This window comes from Sinocyclocheilus grahami, unplaced genomic scaffold (assembly GCF_001515645.1).
Source record: "Sinocyclocheilus grahami isolate Dianchi unplaced genomic scaffold, SAMN03320097.WGS_v1.1 scaffold183.1, whole genome shotgun sequence".
Classification (NCBI taxonomy): domain Eukaryota; kingdom Metazoa; phylum Chordata; class Actinopteri; order Cypriniformes; family Cyprinidae; genus Sinocyclocheilus; species Sinocyclocheilus grahami.
Window position 1 is genome coordinate 726,360 of NW_015505362.1, and position 22,305 is coordinate 748,664.

The 22,305-nt window shown below is 37.9% G+C and overlaps 1 protein-coding gene across 6 annotated transcripts in view; it reads left to right on the forward strand.

The window, feature by feature from the left end:
- Nucleotides 1-22,305, forward strand: part of fam13a (family with sequence similarity 13 member A) — a 54,585-nt gene that overhangs the window by 30,831 nt on the left and 1,449 nt on the right. The window contains exons 7-21 of one of the 6 annotated variants that reach the window (XM_016284464.1): nucleotides 1,832-1,873; nucleotides 2,026-2,193; nucleotides 3,428-3,587; nucleotides 7,390-7,433; nucleotides 7,899-7,938; nucleotides 11,810-11,912; nucleotides 15,580-15,645; nucleotides 16,813-17,029; nucleotides 17,101-17,242; nucleotides 17,458-17,539; nucleotides 17,746-17,951; nucleotides 18,045-18,128; nucleotides 18,234-18,329; nucleotides 20,443-20,526; nucleotides 20,951-21,169. In XM_016284464.1, coding sequence (XP_016139950.1) covers nucleotides 1,832-1,873; nucleotides 2,026-2,193; nucleotides 3,428-3,587; nucleotides 7,390-7,433; nucleotides 7,899-7,938; nucleotides 11,810-11,912; nucleotides 15,580-15,645; nucleotides 16,813-17,029; nucleotides 17,101-17,242; nucleotides 17,458-17,539; nucleotides 17,746-17,951; nucleotides 18,045-18,128; nucleotides 18,234-18,329; nucleotides 20,443-20,526; nucleotides 20,951-21,151 — 1,735 coding nt within the window. In that variant the 3' untranslated portion in view covers nucleotides 21,152-21,169. Of the gene's footprint in view, nucleotides 1-1,831; nucleotides 1,874-2,025; nucleotides 2,194-3,427; nucleotides 3,588-7,389; nucleotides 7,434-7,898; nucleotides 7,939-11,809; nucleotides 11,913-15,579; nucleotides 15,646-16,812; nucleotides 17,030-17,100; nucleotides 17,243-17,457; nucleotides 17,540-17,745; nucleotides 17,952-18,044; nucleotides 18,129-18,233; nucleotides 18,330-20,442; nucleotides 20,527-20,950; nucleotides 21,171-21,562; nucleotides 21,760-22,305 lie in introns of those variants that run through there. The other 5 variants (XM_016284466.1, XM_016284462.1, XM_016284463.1 and 2 more) reach the window with 5 other exon arrangements.

Here is a 22,305-nt window from a genome sequence, read left to right on the forward strand (position 1 = left end):
AATTAAATTATATATTAATTTTTATTTATTTTTTTTTTTTTTTTTTTTTTTAATAAGTTTGTCATGTTTTTATTTGTTATTATTTTAGGTAGCAAGTATATCTTTGATTCTGGCCTTTTTAATCATCGCTAGTTTGATTCCCTGTTTCGCCGACTGCTGTGAACTAGATTTGGAAGATGATGGTATGGAAGGATTAGGTTAACAGACTAGCGGTTTTTAGTGCCAGCTTGTACTCAGTCCAGCATTCAGGTCTCGTCATCCTCACCCTTGGAGTGCACCGTATGACCGCTGCGTTATGTAAGACCGACAAACCTCATCAAATCATCTTTAGTCCTCCGTCTCAATGCATAACTGTTCTCACTGGCCTTTTCTTGGTAGCCTTTGATACCATCTATGCTTACATCTACTGATCATTCCTTTTGATACCGCAGAAAATAGTTTGCTCATGGTGTTTAAATAGCGAGTAGTCAGCTGTGAGCAGTTAACTGGCTCTGACCCTGAAAGTGCTGCTGGTAAGGACACAACTGTTGTGTCTGGACCCTCATCCTATTTCCGGATCCAAAAGATAATGCCGCTATTTTTACTGTGGAGTCATTTTCTGGAACTAGCTTTCCAATCTATGAGTATTTAACTTTTTTATTTTTGTGGTAAATCGTATTTGTTTCTCTGATTTGGATGGTCGGTTGGGGTCACTAAACCAAAGATTTTTGGGCTTCAGTGACAGTGATTTCAGAGCAGAACATAATGATATTTTACATCAAAAGAAAAACAACATTAGCACAAAAATATATTGAAGTAGCTCCCTAGAAACAGACTCAAATGCAATACTCACTTTAGGGGTCCAAAATCAATTGTAGACTGGAAGGAAAAAGATTCAGACATTTTCTTTGTGATATTTATGCTATATTTGGACCCAGAGCATCTTTTTTTAGTGCAAAGTTTTGTTATTAAACCAATCCTAGAACAATTAGCAAGTCTTTTGATGTCATTGTCCTTTCACAGCAAATTAAAACACACTGAGTTGACTGGAAGATTGAACCATAATGGATGAAAATATATGTAGTTTATATGGTAATGCTTTATTTTAAGGGCCAATTCTCACTATTGATTGCTAATGAACATGCATATTACTAGCATATTTGCTGTTTATTAGTACTTATAAAGCACATAATAATGCCTTATTCTGTATGACCATATTTTAGATCCCTTAATCCACCCCATACCTAAATTTAACAATTACCTTACTATTAATTAGCTGCAAATTAGGAGTTTATTGAGGCAAAAGTTGTAGTTAATCGTTAGTTAATAGTGAGAATTGGTCCCTAAACTTAAGTGTGACCATATATGTGACCCTGGACCACAAAACCAGTAAATTTTACATTATCTGAAAGCGAAATAAATAAGCTTTCCATTGATGTATGGTTTGTTATGATAGGACAATATTTGGCTGAGATACAACTATTTGAAAATCTGGAATCTAAGGGTGCAAAAAAAAAATCTAAATATTGAGAAAATCACCTTTAAAGTTGTCCAAATGAAGTTCTTAGCAATGCATATTACTAATCAAAAATTAAGTTTTGATATATTTACGGTAAGAAATTGACAAAATATCTGCATGGAACATGATCTTTACTTAATATCCTAATGATTTTTGGCATAAAAGAAAAATCGATAATTTTGACCCGTACACTGTATTTTTGGCTATTGCTACAAATATACCCCAGCGACTTAAGAAAGGTTATGTGTTTCTCATTGGATACAATTGGATGCAATTGATGCTCAACTTAATAATTCCGTATAATCTCTCTTCTTTGTTTTTCTCTTTCTTTAGTTCACAGATCTCTCCCGGACACTGCAGACTTGAATTAACAAAGTAAGCAATTATACAGAGCCTTATATGACAATTAAATTATTTTAATAAATGATTAGTCAGTCTTCTGAATAGCCAGAAGAGTTCCATTGTTCATGTAGTTAAAGTAATCATCGTTTGACCGTTGACATGTCTTTCTCTCTCTCTCTGTCCAGTTTTCTGGAGAAGACCATTCGCTCAGCGGTCGAGCAACACCTCTTCAACTCACACATGCCCACAGGTCAGAGTTCAGAGGGCTTGCGGCCGACTGCCCACTCTTCATCTCCTGTGACGACAGCCCGAGCGAGGAGGAGACATCTGCGAGAACAAGAGGAGAACTTCAGGTAAGGAGCAGGTTTCTCCTGAAATACAGCTATTTTTGGGCTCTCTTTGCTCGGGTGCAACTGCAGCCAAATGGCATCGTAGCTTGTCCGTGCAACCAGTTAATCAGGTCATTACAGAATGTCCAGTGAACTTCTTCTAGTCAATGTTTCATGTTTCTCGGTTGCTCAAGATGTTTTTGCAATCATCAAAAACAGTTTAATCAACTTAGGTTGGCAGTTTCGCTGCAGTTGACATCTGTGATGCTGATCTCCACAGCGACTCCTGCAATAATTAGCAAGTCTTTTGATTCTTGATCTGAATAAACCTGAACGACCGAGAAACACACTGAATTAACTAGAATAACTATATATACTATAAGTATATAAGTAACTAAGTATTCAAAACCTAGGATTTTTTAATGCTTTTATTCAGCAAGGATGAATTAAATTGGTCAAAAGTTACAGTAAAGACATCTATAATGTTACGGAAGATTTATATTTTCAACTAAATGCTGTTCTTTTGAATTTTCTATTCATCAGAGAATCCTTAAATATATCATAGTTTTTACAAAAAATATTAAACAGCACAGCTGTTTTAAACATTGATAATATAATTAACAAGTTACATTTACCATGTATTTTACTATTAATTATTAACTATAATATTAAAACATACAAAAAAAAATAGTTTTTTTTAATTTTGGTGCGTTGTCCACCAACAAGGATGTCCAACTTTCTACAGCTGGCACTGGGGGTTATGGAAATCAGATAATTGCTAAAAATCTTAAAATGGCCAAATAGCTGCAGACCAGCCAGTCTAGCTAAACTACTGTTACTGTATATTTGACCTATCACTAATTGTAACCTAGCAAAAGTATTTAGTTAATCCTATATTATTACAGTGATTTGATAAAACATGTGGATTAGTAATGATCCATTCCAGCTTGGGTCATTGCTTGCTGGCTGGATCTCCGAGCGATCTAACTAATCCTGTCGACAGGAACTCTGAGCAAACTATCCACAGAGACACAGAAAACATTAGATTAGTGGCTCAGCAGTTGTGCTGTGTGACACACACTGATCCAACTCAAGAGACAGATGTAAATAAACAGTCAGATGAGGTATCACCGGGACAGCTTCATTTCTGCTCCGCTCTTAAGAGTTGATCCCTTGAGTAAAGGGCAAGCACAGAAAGTCCTCGCCTCATCACGTGTTCATTCTGTGGTGTCTGAAAGCAAACCTGTGTCTTTCTCAGGGTCGAGGGTGATAAAGAGAACGTCCCGTCTCCGAGTGTGAGGGTCACAGAGGAGGGTGACGGGCGTCTGCTGCTGCCACCACACGAGGGTCAGAGAATCAGGAAGCCCAAACACAGTCCCACACTGACCGAGCACTCAGACAACCAGGACGCCTCCACCGTAAGTCTGCTTTTTAGGCTTATCTCCATGGCCTTCTCTTTTTCTTCCTGCAAACATCACTATTACTAGTGCTTATACTAAGTGGGAGAGATTTCAACAAACCCAGCTTCAACTCGTCCTGCAGTTTTTATGCTTCAGAAATGAAGCAATATGCATACATTTTTTGTATGGTGGACCAAAAAATTAGTTCTTTTGACTTGGGCCAGTAAGCAACCACTTAGCAACAGCCCAACAACCACATAACGCCATAGTAAAAACCACTTGGATTGTATCCAAATAGTGTTTTAAATACCAATTTCTTGGGTAATGCTTTATAATATTTATACAACTTGAAATGTAAAAAATGTATTAGTATATGTAATTAACCAATAATGATAAATTGGTTACACTTTATTTTAAGGTGTCCTTGTTGCAGTGTAATTATACATTTAAGTACGGAGTAATATTATTTAACTACATGTACTTACTAGAGCTGTGCGATATTGAAGAAAAATGCGATATGCGATAACTCATTAAATAATGCGATATTCGATATGCGATACGATAATGCTTAAAGTGCCACATGCTCAGATGAAACGGTTTTACTCAGCTGTTGCTGAGTCAGTTCTGTGAACTTCTATAACTATCTTGTGTCATATATATATGGTTATTTGTATGTATGTATGTACCAAGAGTTCCTGTAAAACCACAACAAATTCCTTGTATTTGCGCACACTTAAGGGGTGAATAAAGCTCATTCTGATTCTGATTCTAATAAGAAAGCACCCTTACAACAACTTCTGAATGTGAACGGTATGTGTTTTACTCGAGCATTACAAATGTCATTTTAACATTAGTGTAATAATTTGAACGAGTTTAGGAACTGAATTATAAAAAGGAAAAATAAAACACTGCTTATATTTACTTTTTGAATTCAATATGCACTGATTCTTATTTAAGCTACAAAAGTTATTTAGGTAAGAGCAGTGAGTGATTTTCTCTTTGTCTTTTGTTCATTGTTCCCAAATATTGCATGCTGTAGCGATATGCATATTGCGATATGTACATTTGCGATATTTCGATATATTGCACAGCCCTAGTACTTACTATATGGTTAGGATTAGGGTTTGGCTTAGGGTTACTTGCATGTAATTATGCATAATTTATTGTTATTATAATAGTAAGCACATGTAACGTGTAACAAGGACACCTTAAAATAAAGTGTTACCAATAAATTCTAGTTCACGGTACCTAATACATGAACTAATGTTAAAACACATACATTTATTAACTTCTGACCCTAAAAATAAATATATTCATTGGGTAACACGGTGTATAATAAGGTAAATTGTTATCATTAGTCAATGCATTCAGTACAGTATCATGAACTTTTCATTTGTTAATGTAGCATTTGTTAATGTAGGTTCACGTTAATTTACCATATTATCATATTTGTTAATGTACCATTAAACACATAATTTATAAAAATGTATTTGTTTATGGAATTAACCAATATTAAAGAAGTCTAATTCTCAATGCATTAACTAATGATAAAACGTTTTAGAAATGTATTGAATTATGATGCCTTTTTCTTAGGTAACACTTTACAAGGTACATTTGTATTTTTATTCAATGCGTTCGGCACAGTATCATGAATTTGCAACAAGCATCAAATTTTTACAGCATTTGTGAATGTTCATGTTAATTTACAATGTTATTACTATTACAATGCTATTTATTTATTTAATTTTGGGACCGAACAATGCAAGTCATTGGGTCCAGTGTTGTTTTGGCCCCCACTGACTTTCATTATATGGACAAAAACAGTTCTTCAAAATACTTTCTTGTGTGACTCACAAAAGAGGAGAAGTCATACAGGTTTGGAATGACATTAATTTTTCTTGAATTATAATTTTTGGGTGAACTATTCCTTTTATTTTCTCAATGTCAATGGCAACAGAATATCATCAAGAACTATAAAAACCCCATGAAATAATACATGGTAGTAAACAGTGACAGGTACAGCTAATTATCTTCAAATCCTTCTTGTCCTTGTTCATGGGAGACAGCACATAATGCATCTCTGTGGAAAATCAGAGGTAAATTGCGGGGCTTGCTTTTATCGGAACAGTGTTTTGACGAGGATCTCTCGCTGACTCATGTTTATGCTGTTAGGTGTGGGTTTGGATTCTGGATTCACCTCAGCTGATCAGACCACAGTGTTCAAAGCATTTATTTATTGGTACACCACAGTGACGTGCATTAGACACCATTACAGATGTTTTGGTAATGTCTCGGTTTTACTAAAACATCTCTTAGTCAACTTGTGGTTGACCAATATGGGTTTTTTAATGGCAGATGACCAATATAATTAGATATATAGTTTGTAATGCAGACAAAAATCTGCCACCACTTTTTTTTTTTTTAAGTAACTTAGAGTAAACCTAAAATTAAAGCAAACATGTTCAATTTTAAATGCTAAGAAATTCTGAAGTTTACATTTGTTTTTAAATCTACATTTCACTGAAACTGTTTTTCTCCTAGATTTTATAATGAAAACATTGGACCCTACTGTATATTGTTGAATTTAAGTGAACATTATATTTACTTAAAATTCACTTCATTGCCTAGACTGTAGATATTGGAAGTTACAATTGGTAGATTCTGACTGGTTAAATTGTGTATCACTTTGATTGCTGTAAACTTGCAACTAGGTAATAGTATAGGACATTCACACTAGGGCTGCTCGATTATGGCAAAAATCATAATCACGATTATTTTGGCCACTCCATTATTTTGGAGTGATTTATTTAAAGATAGTGATGCATATCAAATATATATTTCCTGTAAATAAGGTTGCTATGAGATCTAAATCGTAGAGACCTGCGGAATTTCAAACATAAAGTCCTAAAAATTATTGAAAATAATTAAACTGTCATTAATGAAAAAGCAAAGGACAAATACAATAGAATAAAAAGATACAAATGAAACAAACTGTGCTTTAATATTTTTTTATGCAAGTCTCAAGCAGTTTACAGCCTACTACAGAAATTAATAATCAAATGTAAAATACAACAGCATAGTCTTCACAATAAGAATTAAACTTTTTTTGTTTCTTATTAAAGCTACAAAAGTCCTTCACTCAAGAGCAGTGTGTGATTTTGAATTTGTGTTTTGTTGTTTGATTAATATCAAGCACACAGTCACAAGCAGGAAAATAGCCCGCTGTCATTTTAAGAGCCGCACGGATCCAATTTACCATTACATGCGTATTTTCATTCTCAACTCTTTACGTTAATTTATTACATGACCGACGAAGGTGTACATGAATAATCACTAAGCGCCGCATTTTGACACATTTTTGCGTGTATTTGACCGTTTAGGCGTGCACCTTGAGCTAAAAGATGACTTTACATGTCCATGTTCTGTTCCATCTCTGAGCGCATATCCTGAGGTGCAGCGCAAGTTCTCTTTCACGTTTTTAAAAACATGAATAATAAATATACTTATATAAATCAAGCACGTCCCATTTTGCAAAAGATACGTTACATGATTTTACTGATTTGCACGTGAAATTGGGCTTTTATGGAGGAACGAAAGCGCAGCGCTGGAAAGGGGGCGGAATGGGGTCGTAATAATCGTTTTATCCCGATTATTGTGTTTTCATAATCGTTGAAGGCCGAAATCGAAATAGTTTTTCGATTACTTGCACAGCCCTAATTCACACACTTTTTTCAGCTTGCTGTTCTGAAAAACTTTTATTTCTTTATCCTCCTATTAACATATTAAGAAGATACATGTGTTGTTTTTCTTTGAAATCTAGCCAATGGAATGCCAAGGACCTGATATGGTGTCAGCTGATTACAGGTATTTAGACCCTCTAAATTCATTATCTGCAATGCTGTATATGTTGGGAAGTAGAATTAACTTGCCCTCAAAACTTTCTCCCTGGTTCAAAAAGACCACCTGTTCAAACTATGCTTGTAAAACAGAGCCCTGACATCAGAAATCTGAAAACATTACAATATAATTGCCCACATTTACTGTGCAACACTTATTTAGTTGTCATAAATGATGGAGGAAATAGAACAGATACTGTTATTCCTAAACACCAGAAGAATGAATGTAAGAGTAGATCTGTGAGGGTCAACTCTTGTGCTGTTTCTGGTTGTGTGTAGCACCTACAGCTCTGCACATTGTATTCTGAAGGCTATCAGAATTTGAAACCATGTTTAAAAAAAACAACATCTTTAAAGTTTGAGCTGTGCATTTTTAGCATGAATAGTTTTGTGATTCTTTTATAATATCACTAATGAATTCTCTTGTTTTCAGGAGGAACCATCAAAAGGACAACGGCCTGCATTCTGTTCAGGTAAGTTTAGTTCAATTTCTTTTTCCTGTATCACATTTCTTGCCTTCATCTTATTTTCTGTTAAATTTTCTCTTAATTTTCTGTTCTTACATTTGTGTACTGTTCACAGTGACAGATTTACTGTGACAAATTCTTGTAATCAAAGCCTTGTTTTTTTTAAAGAAAAAATGTAGATGAACAACATAGTTGAGTCTGCAGTGACTTATTTCAGATGAGAGGACACCTGCAGGAAGGACACCAAATAGACAGCTGTACCAAATCTTTCAGCTTGTGTCATTTGATCATCTGTTATGTTTGATACATGTCAACATTGAAATACATGAACAGATCTCTGGATAAAGGGATTAGAAGAGCATCTGAAATGTATCCAAACAGTCTGTTGGTGTTACTGTGAGAACATCCTGGATTTGTTGGACCACCACCTATACTCTTACCCCTGCTGTCAGGCCATCTGGGCTCTGGTACCGTTTAATGTCAGCGTGCCAATGGACCTTCTGCTTTAGTCGTCTACCTGCATGTTCAGACCAAGGGCTGTGGCACTTATGTTGCACATCATTGGTTGTCCTCCAAAAAACTGATATACAGTGGCCCAAAAAATATTTGGACACTTAAATTATAATTTTATTGCATTATATGTAATATCAATGTAAAAACACACTCTTAAAAATAAAGGTTCTTTATTGGCATTGATAGTTCCATGAAGAACCTGTGACATCCATGGAATCTTTCCATATTCCACAAAATGTTCTTCATATAGTGGAAAAAGGTTCTTCAGATTCTTAAAATGTTCTTAACACTAAGAAAAAAATGTTTCTTATAAAAATTGATCAGTGAAAGGTTCTTTGGGGAACCAAAAATGGCTCTATGGCATTGCTGTGTGATTTTAAAACTAACATCTTGAAATGTAATGTTTGGCTTAACGTGTGCTTGTGATATTGTTCTTTAACATGAATGTCACTCGGTTTGTTAAACTGATGCAATGACATTCATACATTTTTACAAATAGTTTGAGGGTCATTGAAAGAGTTGATATAGTCGTGAACGTCCAAAATGTTTCTGCATCAGTGGTTTAGTCTGTAAAATGATACAGTCTAAATAATCTAGAGATCAAACATTTCAGTTTCCTTTCTCTTCATCTTCCAAAGACGTTTGTAATGTTCTCCTAAAAACATACAGATTTAGGAATATTGGTTTTGTTAAGCCAAGCTTGATCCGCGCTCATTGTGATGTCAAATACATGTTGAATCGGTGTGTCATCTCAGATCTCACTCCTTCATGCGCTCTAACAGTCAGAACATGTTGTACCCAGCTGTGACACGTATGCAGTGCATTGTGGTATAAGAGCTCCTCACGTATTTGATAGTGGCAGCTGATTAGTCTTCTTTTCTGTGAACGTGTTGAAAAGCACAATCCTTTACTAATATGCAGAGCTTTATCAGTTAACCACAATGTTAAGATTTTTTTTTAGTACCTTTAATTTAATCGTAGTGTCCTTTAAGGATGCGATTTGATTTGATTTTTTTCATGCGCAACTTATTATTTCCCCTCCAACTTTCTTTCAACAAAAACGTTGCTTCTCGGCTTTTCATAGCCCTCAGTTTGAGTTTCTAGACCAGATTACTGCTGTTTTGGCATCTCTGGATATGATGAGATTCCTAGATTTAAATATTTATGTCCATAATAACTCAAATCTCATCAGTAATCAGCAAAATAATCTCATTAGTTGTCACCTCTTTAATCGCGTCATGAACAGGTGATGACAAGAAGATTATCTGATGAATTGTTTACTGTTGATTGCCCTTGATTGGAGAGATTTTAGGCAATGTTTTTCTGGGCCAAACATCATGTGAAAGCTGTAAATCTACCGAAAGCCTGTTGATCTAAGTCAACTGACTTCCACCATTTAAAGTTGTTTACGTCATAGTTTCAGTGAAAGCATGCAGACGTTGTATATACATTAAGTTTACGTTCCTGTTGTAAGCACGCCCTTGATTTAAGAGAGCAGTTGGACTGCGTGTGAACTGTGTATTGAAGTGTGTATTTGTGCAGTGAGACTTATTTGTGACCATAAGTCGCTGGGGTATATTTTGTAGCAATAGCCAACAATACAGTGTATGGGTCAAAATTATAGATATTTATTTTATGCCAAAAATCTTTGGGATATTAAGTAAAGATCATGTTCCATGAAGATATTTAATAAATTCCCTACCTTAAATATATCAAAACTTAATTTTTGATTAGTAATATGCATTGCTAAGAACTTCATTTGGACAACTTTAAAGGTGATTTAAAGGTGATTTTTTTGCGCCTTCAGATTCTAGATTTTCAAATAGTTGTATCTCGATCAAATATTGTACTATCCTAATAAATCATACATCAATGAAATCTTATTTATTCGGCTTTCAGATTATCTAAAAAATGGACCCTTATGACTGGTTTTGTGGTCCAGGGTCACATTTGTATGTGAAGTCAAACAGATATTCACAGATCTTGACATACAGGAAGTCTGGACTGTATGTTTCCCATGCCATTCCTTATCTGTTCTAGTGGTAATAAAATCACATCTCTTGGCAGGCTGGCAGGGGCATTTTGCACAGCCATGCACAAGGTATATTTTGTAGCAATAGCCAACAATACAGTGTATGGGTCAAAATTATAGATATTTATTTTATGCCAAAAATCATTGGGATATTAAGTAAAGATCATGTTCCATTAAGATATTTAATAAATTCCCTACCTTAAATATATCAAAACTTAATTTTTGATTAGTAATATGCATTGCTAAGAACTTCATTTGGACAACTTTAAAGGTGATTTAAAGGTGATTTTTTTTGCGCCTTCAGATTCCAGATTTTCAAATAGTTGTATCTCGATCAAATATTGTACTATCCTAATAAATCATACATCAATGAAATCTTATTTATTCGGCTTTCAGATTATCTAAAAAAATGGACCCTTATGACTGGTTTTGTGGTCCAGGGTCACATTTGTATGTGAAGTCAAACAGATATTCACAGATCTTGACATACAGGAAGTCTGGACTGTATGTTTCCCATGCCATTCCTTATCTGTTCTAGTGGTAATAAAATCACATCTCTTGGCAGGCTGGCAGGGGCATTTTGCACAGCCATGCACAAGTCCTGTTCCCATGTTTGGATTTACACAATATCAGCAGTGTTGCAATTATGGACCATGATGAGCATGTTATGAAAATCACAATGCCACAAATAGCACGTCTACAATGGCACAAGTGCGCTTCAAATCCAGTTGCATTAGCATGAGTAAGCTCCGTCTGCCGTAATATATCGGTAAACGGGACTTTCAGTCATGCTGTCAGTAATGCGGGGCATGTAGTGAGGAAAAGGCCCCCCTCCGCTCCAAAAATAGACCTTGTCCCATGCAAGTGTGTGTTTGTGCGAGTGGCAGAGTTGCACATTTATCTGGATTACATCTGTCTGCACCCACACGGCCCCTCCTGCGTGATTGTTCAATATTAAAAGAGAGGGAAGAGTTTCGGAAATGCTAAAGTGAGAAATCGGGAAGGCATTTCTGCCTGCGTGTTTTGCATGCTCTGCATGTTCCCTCTCTCTCTCTCTCTCTCTCTGGGACACACAGAGAAAGGGAGGGGTGGAGAGAGAGAAAAGAACATAAAATTAGCCACACCTACCCTGAAAGGAAGGTGGGTGGGGTTTGAGCAGGGCAGGCAGCCAATCAGCAGGCAGGGGTTTGTCCCGCAGCGCCGCCCCCCTGCCTCCTCCCAGCCTGTAAGTAGATGGGAGCAGGCGCAGGCAAGGTTATTGCTCAGCTTAAGAAGCGCACTGCCCCCACTCTAGTGTAGTTGGTGTTTATGCTTTGCTCTTTTCACTGCTAGACGCCTGCCATGAAGATCCAGGAGGCTCTTAGTGCCGCAGAGCCATGTGACGATGTCCCTCGACTGGACCTGTCTACTCTGACGGACGACAATAACTGGGCAGGTCAGTGGTTTTTTTAATATATTTTTTATTTGTCTCTCTCTCTCTCTCTCTGCACATGGGCGGCAGCTGCAAGTCTGCCTTGCCCACATTGTGTCCTCATGCAGTGGATCTTATTAAATAATTTAACAGAGGAAGACGATTAGAAGCAGTCTGCAAGCTGTTTTCCTCCTCATGTTCTGCATACGGTGTTATGTTTAGTCGAAAGAGGCTTATTTTGCAATGCTATCGATGCATTTTTCTCTGCATGTTTGTTGTAAATATTGAGGTTGGAGCCACAGCTTGGTGCTTCAAAGCCCTGAGATGTCCCTTGAGAATTTTGACTCGAATGCCTCCGGGATTTATTGAGTTTGCACTGGATTCATCTGCGGTTCTTGCAGTTGCTTGTTTTTTCCCCTCCCCACACTTCCCCTTTAGCCATAATCTTGTGTTTGTAAACACTAGAGAGGCTATTGATTGCATATTTGTGCTTTTTTGTTTATTCATCATATTCGTTAAGATAAAAAGTTATTTGATTTTAATGCATAACTTATTTTATAAATATAGATTATAGCACATTATTATGAGATAAAATTAAATATATATATTATACTAAATACTATATTTTTAGTGTATAGATGAATAAATATATAATATTATAATAATAATGAATACGTTTTTTGTTTAGAATATTCATTTTAATTTAAATGCCTGAGTGTGTTTGTGTGTGTATATATATATTTATATATAGAGAGAGAGACATAAAAGTTTTTATTATGATTTAATGTATAGCTTGCTAAAATATATATGTATGTGTATAGGTTTTTTACATTTTACTGTATAGATAAATGAATTATATTGTGGCTCTTATTTGTTTATTCATCATATTCTTTAAGATAAAATAAGTTATTTAATTTTAATGTATAAAATATTTTTATGTAGATTCTAGCATATTATTGTTTATTTATTGTTCATGTCATCTAATTTCAGTGTATAGATTACTAAATATAGATTACAGCACTTTTTGTTTTCATTTTACTTGTCTTTTTTTTAAAACATTAATTTATATATAGAATTTAAATTAATTTTAGTGTATAGATTAATACATATAAGATTACAGCACTTTTTGTTTTCGTTTTACTTGTCTTTTTTTAAAACATTAATTTATATATAGTATTTAAATTCATTTTAGTGTATAGATTAATACATATAGATTACAGCACTTTTTTTTTACTCATTTTGCTTATCTTTTTTTAACATTAATATCATTAATATTAATATCGGTGTATAGCACCATGTTTTATGCAAGCAGCACACATAACGTCACTGAGCAGATGCATCTGAATAAAATGGATTTTATCATTGATTTGATGCATTTTCACAGCTGTTGCATTTCAGTCAAGTTTAGGATTCACAGCATTTGTCATCTTCAGTGTTGGGACTAGAAACAAGCAGACGTGTAGCTTTACAAGTGGAGGGCCTTATAATGAGAAGTGAAACAGGTTTAAATCCAGGCGTCTGGGAGCTGTTGCTACGTGCACGTCACGTCTCAGCCTTTAAAAATTGTCATGGCTATGTACAATAGTCTCCCTTCCTGTTTCCTCTTCAGTTCGTGCAGCATGTGCCAGTTGTAGACTTGCACAAACATGCGCAAACACACCCCTTTTCACCATGACCTTGGAATATTTGTAGTATACAGTCTCAGTGTTTAAGGAGGTCTGGCACGGATACACCCAAGACCGTGAATTGCACATAGCATGTGGAGCAGCCCTGCTGTGCTGAGAGGGTTGCCATGTTGATTCACAGTTACCCTTTACTTTAATGTAGTGCTTAATATTGTGGTCACAGCCTTGGCAGAGTCGCTATACTGTAGCATGGACTTGCTCTATGGCACCCTCTACTGAGAGCTTCACACAGCTGCGTACACAATGACATTTCTCGCTTGACACTTACACTAAGATGGTCAAAACATCGCCCTGTGGCTTTGCAAGGTCTTCACAGAGACATTCCTGGGAGTGCGACGTGAGATATTTCCTCTAGGCACTGTTCTGTTGCCTTGTGTTTAGAAATGGTTTTGAAGAGTTTCTAAGGGGTTTTTCCCCCATTGCATTTTAGTTTGGAATATGTATTGTGTAAAGTGCTATACTAGTGAATAAAATAGAATTCTGAATTTGTAATCATTTTAAGGCCGTTCAGTGTGCTTTTTGCATAGTTATACACAGATCTTTGCAATAAAGTTTGGTATGCTATGCAATCACAGATAACATGATGAAAAATTTGAGTTTTGGTGTGCTTTACGTAAGGGATAATGTACATCCAGCCGGTTGTTATCTCGGAATAAACCCCAACAGGGTGATCAGGACCCCGACGCGAAGCGCTTATTACACGGCTAAAAAGATTTGTTTTTACCATATATGTTGAAATGAATGCTGAAGTTTTCCATTGTAACACGCGGTGGTTAAGTGTTTTCAGTCACAAGATGACGCCAGACAGTCAACGATAGCGGAGTGACTCGTTAAGCATATAAGTAGCACCAATCAAGATAACTCCTAGTACCCGGATGAGCGGTGTGTTATTCAATTTGGCGGTTGTTATCTGGGAATAACATACCGCTGGATGGCGTGATTGACCAATCAGGATCAAGTATTCCACAGAGCTGTGTAATAAAAAGAAATAAACTGCTTCATTTTGGGGCACATTTTTCCAGTTTTTATGCTGCATTTCATAGCGATTTAGTTTGTTATGCTAAATAGAATGACTTAAGATGAAAAAGGAACAATATTTATTTTGAAAAGTGCTACGCAAATCAGTAATTTGAATAGTTTTGCGCAAATCCTAGCAATTATGTTTGTTGTGCTTAGTGGAGCAACTTAATTACAGATAACATGATGAAAAAGATAGCTGTGGGACAATATTTATTGTGAAAAGCGCTTTCGAATAAATAAAAAATGTAATTATTTTGGGGGTAGTCAAAGTGCCGTAGTGCATGTTTGCCTAGTTATATGCCACAAATCACAGAAATTTAGTTCGTTAAGCTTAGAAAAACAAAAGATAATTTTAGAACAGCATTTTGAGGAGAGCTACACAAATCAGTAATTTGAATAGTTGTCTGCACTTAACCTAGTTATATTCGACAAATCCTAGCAATTATGTTTGTTATGCTGCTTAATCACAGATATCATGATGAAATATATCAGCGATGTGTGGTAGAAAGCTTTATACAAATAAAAGCTTTAAAGCAAAGGCTGTGTGCATGTTACATTCTACAAATTGTAGCAGTTAAGTTTATTATGCTAAGCGGAACAAAACCACAGATGAAAAGTATAAACGATTATACAAGCTAAAATGTTTTTGGAAGCATATGGTTGCTTTAAAGGAGCTCACGCGACTGTAAAATACAGTTGCACTAAAAGCAAACAGTTGCTCCAACTCATGGGAGTGGTCAAATGAGCGTTCAGGACGGTATGTAATGTTGAGCTGCCAGACCTTTGTCCCACTGCGGCCTGTGCCAAAGCACATTGCAGTGACCCACTGCGGTGCCAAGAGGCAGCGGTTTGCCCATCTGTTTGTCAGCTGTGATTTCCACAATATTATATATCACTCGCTGCATTTCTGCCCGTCTCGTTCTCTTGAGTAAAACCTTTTCCTTGGGCTGTTATCTCACTTGCCTCTCTTTCCTTTTGTCTTTCAGATTCTCACTTCTTTAGTGCCCCTTTCCTTGACTTTAAAAGCCTTTTAAAATCAAGTCACAATGAGGGTAAGGGCTGAGATCTGCTTTTGTTAACAACTTGATATCCCTGAGCCCCATCTCTCACCATTGACCTTTAAACGCTGCATGGAAATCCCATAAAACACCCCAAACTGGCATGTACCCACCTAGCATCTAACAACCTGAGGACAGGCACAGTAATATGTGCCTTTATTTATGTCCGCAATGGCCTACTGAGACTTTTTGTGAGTCTTTTAGTGAAAGGCCATCTTGTACCACATGCTTGGATGTATTGTGCCGGCTCAACAAAATGGCTCCAAATGCGCCATTAGGGAGAGGTCCACCTGACCCATTAGCTTCTCGAGCATGACTGTAACAAGCACATGACACAGTACAAAAAGTGCAAAGAAGCTGTGGGAATTCAGGCTCTACCAGATTGTTGCACAGCATTTTGGAAAGCATGTTGTGTTTGAGTGAGTGTGCATGGACTGAAATGATGAGAGAAGGACTCCATTCTTCTCTTAAAAAAAATTACAAATCTAGTGTATTTTCTCATCAAGCCCCATAAACTATTGACGCGTAATGTATTGTTCTTTTAGAGCTCAGTTGGTACATCAATAAAAAAAGTTGTTGTAGTAGACACATTGTTTTATTGTTTGTCCTAATGAACGTTGCCTTGTGCAAGGTTTTACTTGCACTTCAGCGCTGTAAATACACCAATATCAACTTTATAACAACAGATAAGATCGAGTTTTATCCTTCATGCATGCCAGTTCCACAGGTCACTTTGCATTCTGCGTTTATCGCAACATTCTTCTGGATGCATCATTAAATTGTCCTGACCTTTCTTTACAGTCACGGCATCTGCATAATAAATAAACAAAACGTTCAGCATATTACAGCATGTGCTCACTATGTTTGAGTAATAACCTGGCCATGGCATATGGCACAATTTATTTGTGGTTTTGGCTATAACAGCCGACCTCAAGGATGCCAGAAATAGCATCAAGGTTAATAGAGTATCAGCCTAGTTAAAATGTAATATGTACCGAAACATTTGGCTATATCAACAAAGACTAAATCTACCTAGTTGGATGTCTTGTTGCCAGTTCTTCCCTGTTTGGCTTGCTACTTACTGGGTGACTTGCTAAAATCCAGACACGCTGCTTTGTTATTTCCCTCCATATTAACACACGCATGTTTGCGTGTTGACAGAACCAGTCCCGTCCTACTCGTCGTGGCAAAGGGAGAGTATGGACCGCGAAGAAGCTCGTCTGTCACCTCACGCCGGTGGCAAGCTGATTCGACAGCTCCTGGAGGAGGACAGCAACCCAATGGTCTCACCGCGGTTCTACGCTTATGGAGATGGCCAACAGTATCTGGATGACACTGAGGTTCCTCCATCTCCACCCAATGCCCACTCCTTTGTCAGGTAAAACAACACTCTTATGTGGTCCTGAAGATTAAATACAGTATGTGAAATTAATGATGTTCTTCATTCAGTAGGCGAAGAAGTTCATCATTAGGCTCCTGCGACGATGACCGGGAAGAGCTCACTTCAGCCCAGCTTTCAAAGCGGATCCACGTACTCAAGAAGAAGATCAGGAGGTTTGAGGAGAAGTTTGAGGAGGAGCATAAATACAGGGTGAGCAATCGAGATGCATCTGATTGCATGACCCACTTTTGCGAGGACTAAACAACCTACAATGACTGCACTGATAAACTGATCGCATTATAATCAATGAAGCAGTCTACTTTTTAAACATTTTCTGTTTACTATATGCACCAATGCAAAAGATCAAAGCAAAATGTATTTAGCTGGATTTGCTACAGATACTGAGTTTAGTGTTTTCTCTACAGCCTTCACACAGCGACAAAGCCGCCAATCCAGAGGTTCTGCGGTGGATGAATGAACTGGCCAAGATGCGCAAAGATTTAAAAGGTATGAATTATGAAAGTGATTTGAATCACATAAGCCATGCTAATCCAACCTTTATAATATTTTGTTTGAACAAAATGTCTCTGGTGTTGTTTCTCACTAACCGTTGTGGGTTGGGCCTACCAGGAAAACAACCCCTGATCTAATCTGCTCGGCTCATGGCTTGCAAGGTTCTTATAAACAAGTGGCTCCATGTTCTGGCTTCACAGATCACAAGTTGCTAAAGTCAGAAGAGGATTTGACGCCCATCCCCCGCCAGCGCAGCAACACTCTTCCCAAGAGCTTTGGATCTCAGCTGGAGAAGAAACCCACTGAGACCAAAGCCCCCAAACCCCCTGTGGAGAGCACGCTAGAGGCAGTTATGGACAAACTGCAGGAGAAACGCAAGGAGGCTGGCCGACCTGAAGACGTTAAGGTGCGATTTCAAAGATTTTTGTTCTCCATTTGACCATTTTTATTATAAACAAATGCATGAATCTTTAAAATTTCATCCTTTGTTCTTCTTTAGGACATGACCCGTGAGCAGATAGGAGCAGAAAAAGTGGCCCTTCAGAAAGCTCTATTATATTATGAGAGCATCCACGGGAGACCAGTGAGTATGCAATTCTTCAAAAAAGTGCAATAAGTTCACCTTCTGAAGGTTAAGAACTTAAGTCGAGGTTGATTTCAATGTCTCTCTTTCTGTCATCCTTTCTAGATCACCAAGAACGAGAGGCAGGTCATGAAGCCTCTATACGATCGGTACCGACTCATCAAACAGATCCTCTGCAGAGCGTCTGCCATTCCAGTCATTGTAAGTTCTGTTTTTCCAACATTTTTCTTGCTTTCCCTCTCCATTGTATCCTTGTCTCCGATTTCAGTTTCCCCATTTCCTAGAGAAATCGTTCAAGTAGGAGTTAATATACAGCAGGAGTGTCCAATCCTGCTTCTGGAGGGCCACTATCCTTCAGAGTTTAGCTCCAGTCTTAATCAAACCCACCTGAACTAGCCAGGTCTTCGGGATTACTTGAAAACTTCCAGGCAGGTGTTTTGGGATAGTTTGGAGCCAAACTCTGCAGGACATTGGCCCTCAAGGAGCAGAACTTAACACCCCTGGTTTACAGTTCCAATTCCTGTGTTTCAAAACCTAGTGAGATACATGCACTCCCAATGTTGAAGGCTGTTGCAAAAGATAGGCAACTTTATTATTCTGCCTTCTAAGATACATCTTTTTGGGCCATATTTAAGCCAGCATAATTCCTTCACAGAATAAGGTAATTCCAGAATGCAATGCAGCACCCTTAAGAAAGTTAACCATGGTTTTACTACAAATAAAACCAAAGAAAACAATGGTTACTACAGTTAAACCATGGTAACCACAAATTAACCATAGTTTTGCTACACTAATCATAGTTTAACCATGGTATTTGTAGTAGAACTGTTGTTACACAAATAGTGATCTATACTCCCTCCAAAAAAACATGGTTACTGCACTTTTACTATAGTAAAACCATGGTTCGTTTTAGAAGGGGCAAGATGGCTGACTAAGCGAGATAAATTTCATTCAGTATTATAAAGTATTAATAAAAAATACATTGGTTATGTTACCTAATACTTGTGCGTACGCTGTATATTCATATTTGAGTGTGGTCAGCTTAGTAACATGCTAACATAGCCTGTTGAGTTTGCTGCCTATGTAGAGCGTTCCAAATCAGTCACTTCCATGACAGAGTTGCTGCCCATGTAGGCAGTTGTAGGCACCTAATACTTATCCGAGCCACGTTAGCAAACATGCAAAAGCTAGTGTTATAGTATTAAAAGCTAGCTAGCTGCCATTTCTACTTTATTCTTGAACTAAACCGTATGGATAAATCTCCACAGTATTAGTAGAGGAAATAGCATTAGCAGTAGCACAATATAAGCATTTAGAGGCAGTATTGATGTGGTGGCAGTGCTGGGGCTTGTTAGCGTCTATAAGCCTGTCTTTAGCAAGAGCTCAAGAGTACCTCGCTGAGGTCATATCCTGTAGCTGGATATTTGCAACAGTATTCTTTATAATTCATAAGTCTCTTAACACTTAGCATTAAACAGCCACCCTGGTCATATTCCCATACCGCTGATACAGTGTTTCCCTCTGCTTAATATATTATGATAGGTATGTGAAATACAACAACAAAAAACATCCCAAGTGCATGCAAATATTATTCTGGTTTGTTCCGGATTATGTAACGCAAAATGGATATTACCATTATATAATACTTGAAAGCTTGATTATATTTGGTTGAACTTCTGTGCGCACTCATAAATTGTATTTTAGCTGTAGCTTCTCCATTGTTTAGTTAATAATATGCTGCTCCAGGTAAATTTTTGATTAGCATCAGTTTGGGTTCTCAATTTAGCAGAACCATATGCCCTAAAACAGTCACTCTCAATCCTGGTCCTAGAGAACCCCCAACACTGCACATTTCAGATGTTTTCTAATCAAGCACACCTGATTCAACCCATCAGCTCATTAGTAAAGACTCCAAGACCTCAAATGTGTGTTTCAGATAAAAGAGAACTTGCAATGTTGGAGGGTCTCCAGGACCAGGGCTGGGAAACACTGCCCTAAAACATAGGTCTTCAATAGTCCTGGAGATCCACTATCCTGCTAAGTGTAGTTCCAACTTGCTCCAACACACCTGTCTGGTCATCAAGTCATCCTGAAAACCTCGATTAACTTGTTCTGGAGTGTTTGATTAGGGCTGAAGCTAAACCTTGTAGAACAGGGTCTCCAGGAGATGGGTTGAAGACCTCTGCGCTAAAACTATTTCTTTAGATTTCAAGGTTTATGTAACATAAACCTTATAGTCCAGTAGTGAGTCCTGCCCTGAGTGGGCTGATGTGTAGTTTACCGGGTTGTAATGTCACTATTAACACCACCACAGGGCTCGCCTTCCAGCAAGCGCAGAGGCCCCCTGCTGCAGCCCATTATCGAGGGTGTACCAGCCCTATTCTTCAGCGACACCAAGGTGAAGAGCTGCTACTGCTCAACCAACCAGTGATTCGGCTGACCCACCTCCTTCTCCCCACTAGTTTCCTCATTAACCTAATCATGAATCAGTAACTGCATGGGAGTGCTGTGAGATTCGACTCCTGCTGATTCCTTTGCCTTTTGATCACACCCCTATTGGGTTTTATATTAAAGAAAAACTCGAATCGGTAACTCGTGTAAGGCAGTGCACTAAATGCTCCAGTTGGAATGAATATAATTTACTGCACTGCTGGAGCACTGATGCTTTTCATTTGTACTAACGCTTATCACGACAGAAGCTTGATGCCAATGAGACTTGCCTTCTAAATGAATGTTACGCTTGATACTGCTCAGTCATGCTAGTGCAAACTCTCGAAGTTAAGCTGCAGTCGAGCTAACCAGCACCATCTGCTCTTTTCCAGGAGGAGGAGGACGGCTCGGACGATGACAACGACACCAGGACACAGTTCACGGTCACGGTTAAGCCGGAACTGAGCATGCTGGGACTTCTCGACCAGCTGGATGAGGACACAGATGGTTTCATCTCGCCTGTTGATGAATTCTCGCCCTCCAAGAACACTACTGACATGAGATTGTCCAATTTGCATGCTGCAACCATGTAAGTATAAGGTTTAGAGACGAAAACCCATGTCTTAGGGCACTGACACACAAGATAATGCTTGAACGGAGTGTTTTGAGGATGTGGAAAAAGTCTCTCACACCATAATGACCAGGTCTCTTTCAAAAAAGGGACTAACCTGGGCTGTTCCCCAAAAGCATTGTAAACCCAAGTAGATCGTTGAGACCATTGGTGCCAATGGATTCGACAATCCATTTATGCTTAAGATGACTTTTTTGGAAACGCAGCCCTGGTAAAATAAAGGTGTAAATTGTTCTCAACCTTTGGATGTGCGATGTAGCAAAAAAATTGCCTTCTAAATGAATGTTACGCTTGATACTGCTCAGTCATGCTAGTGCAAACTCTCGAAGTTAAGCTGCAGTCGAGCTAACCAGCACCATCTGCTCTTTTCCAGGAGGAGGAGGACGGCTCGGACGATGACAACGACACCAGGACACAGTTCACGGTCACGGTTAAGCCGGAACTGAGCACGCTGGGACTTCTCGACCAGCTGGATGAGGACACAGATGGTTTCATCTCGCCTGTTGATGAACTCTCGCCCTCCAAGAACACCACTGACATGAGATTGTCCAATTTGCATGCTGCAACCATGTAAGTATAAGGTTTAGAGACGAAAACCCATGTCTTAGGGCACTGACACACAAGATAATGCTTGAACGGAGTGTTTTGAGGATGTGGAAAAAGTCTGAATCAAGTAGGAATATGCCAGATTTTTGAAAAACACCAAGAGTGAAGCAAATATTCGCATTGCATTATCGCTCTACGTTACTTGCGGGATGTTTTTCGCAACACTCGCATGAATAAAAGCATTGTTTTTCCTGATACAACCGGACGTGTCAATAAGCTCTTTGCTGATTGGCTTGCGCGACAACACATCGTGCAAATTTCCTGCTGGAGTTGAAATTTTTCAACTCGCGCGGAAGACGCGATTGAGGCAAATATTACGTGTTCGCGGAAATTCTGTTGCCCAATTCGCGTCTTTGCATTGACTTTGTATGTAATCTACTCTTGCAAATAATTAAATTTGCTTTTAGTATACACACACCATAATGACCAGGTCTCTTTCAAAAAAGGGACTAACCTGGGCTGTTCCCCAAAAGCGTTGTAAACCCAAGTAGATCGTTGAGACCATTGGTG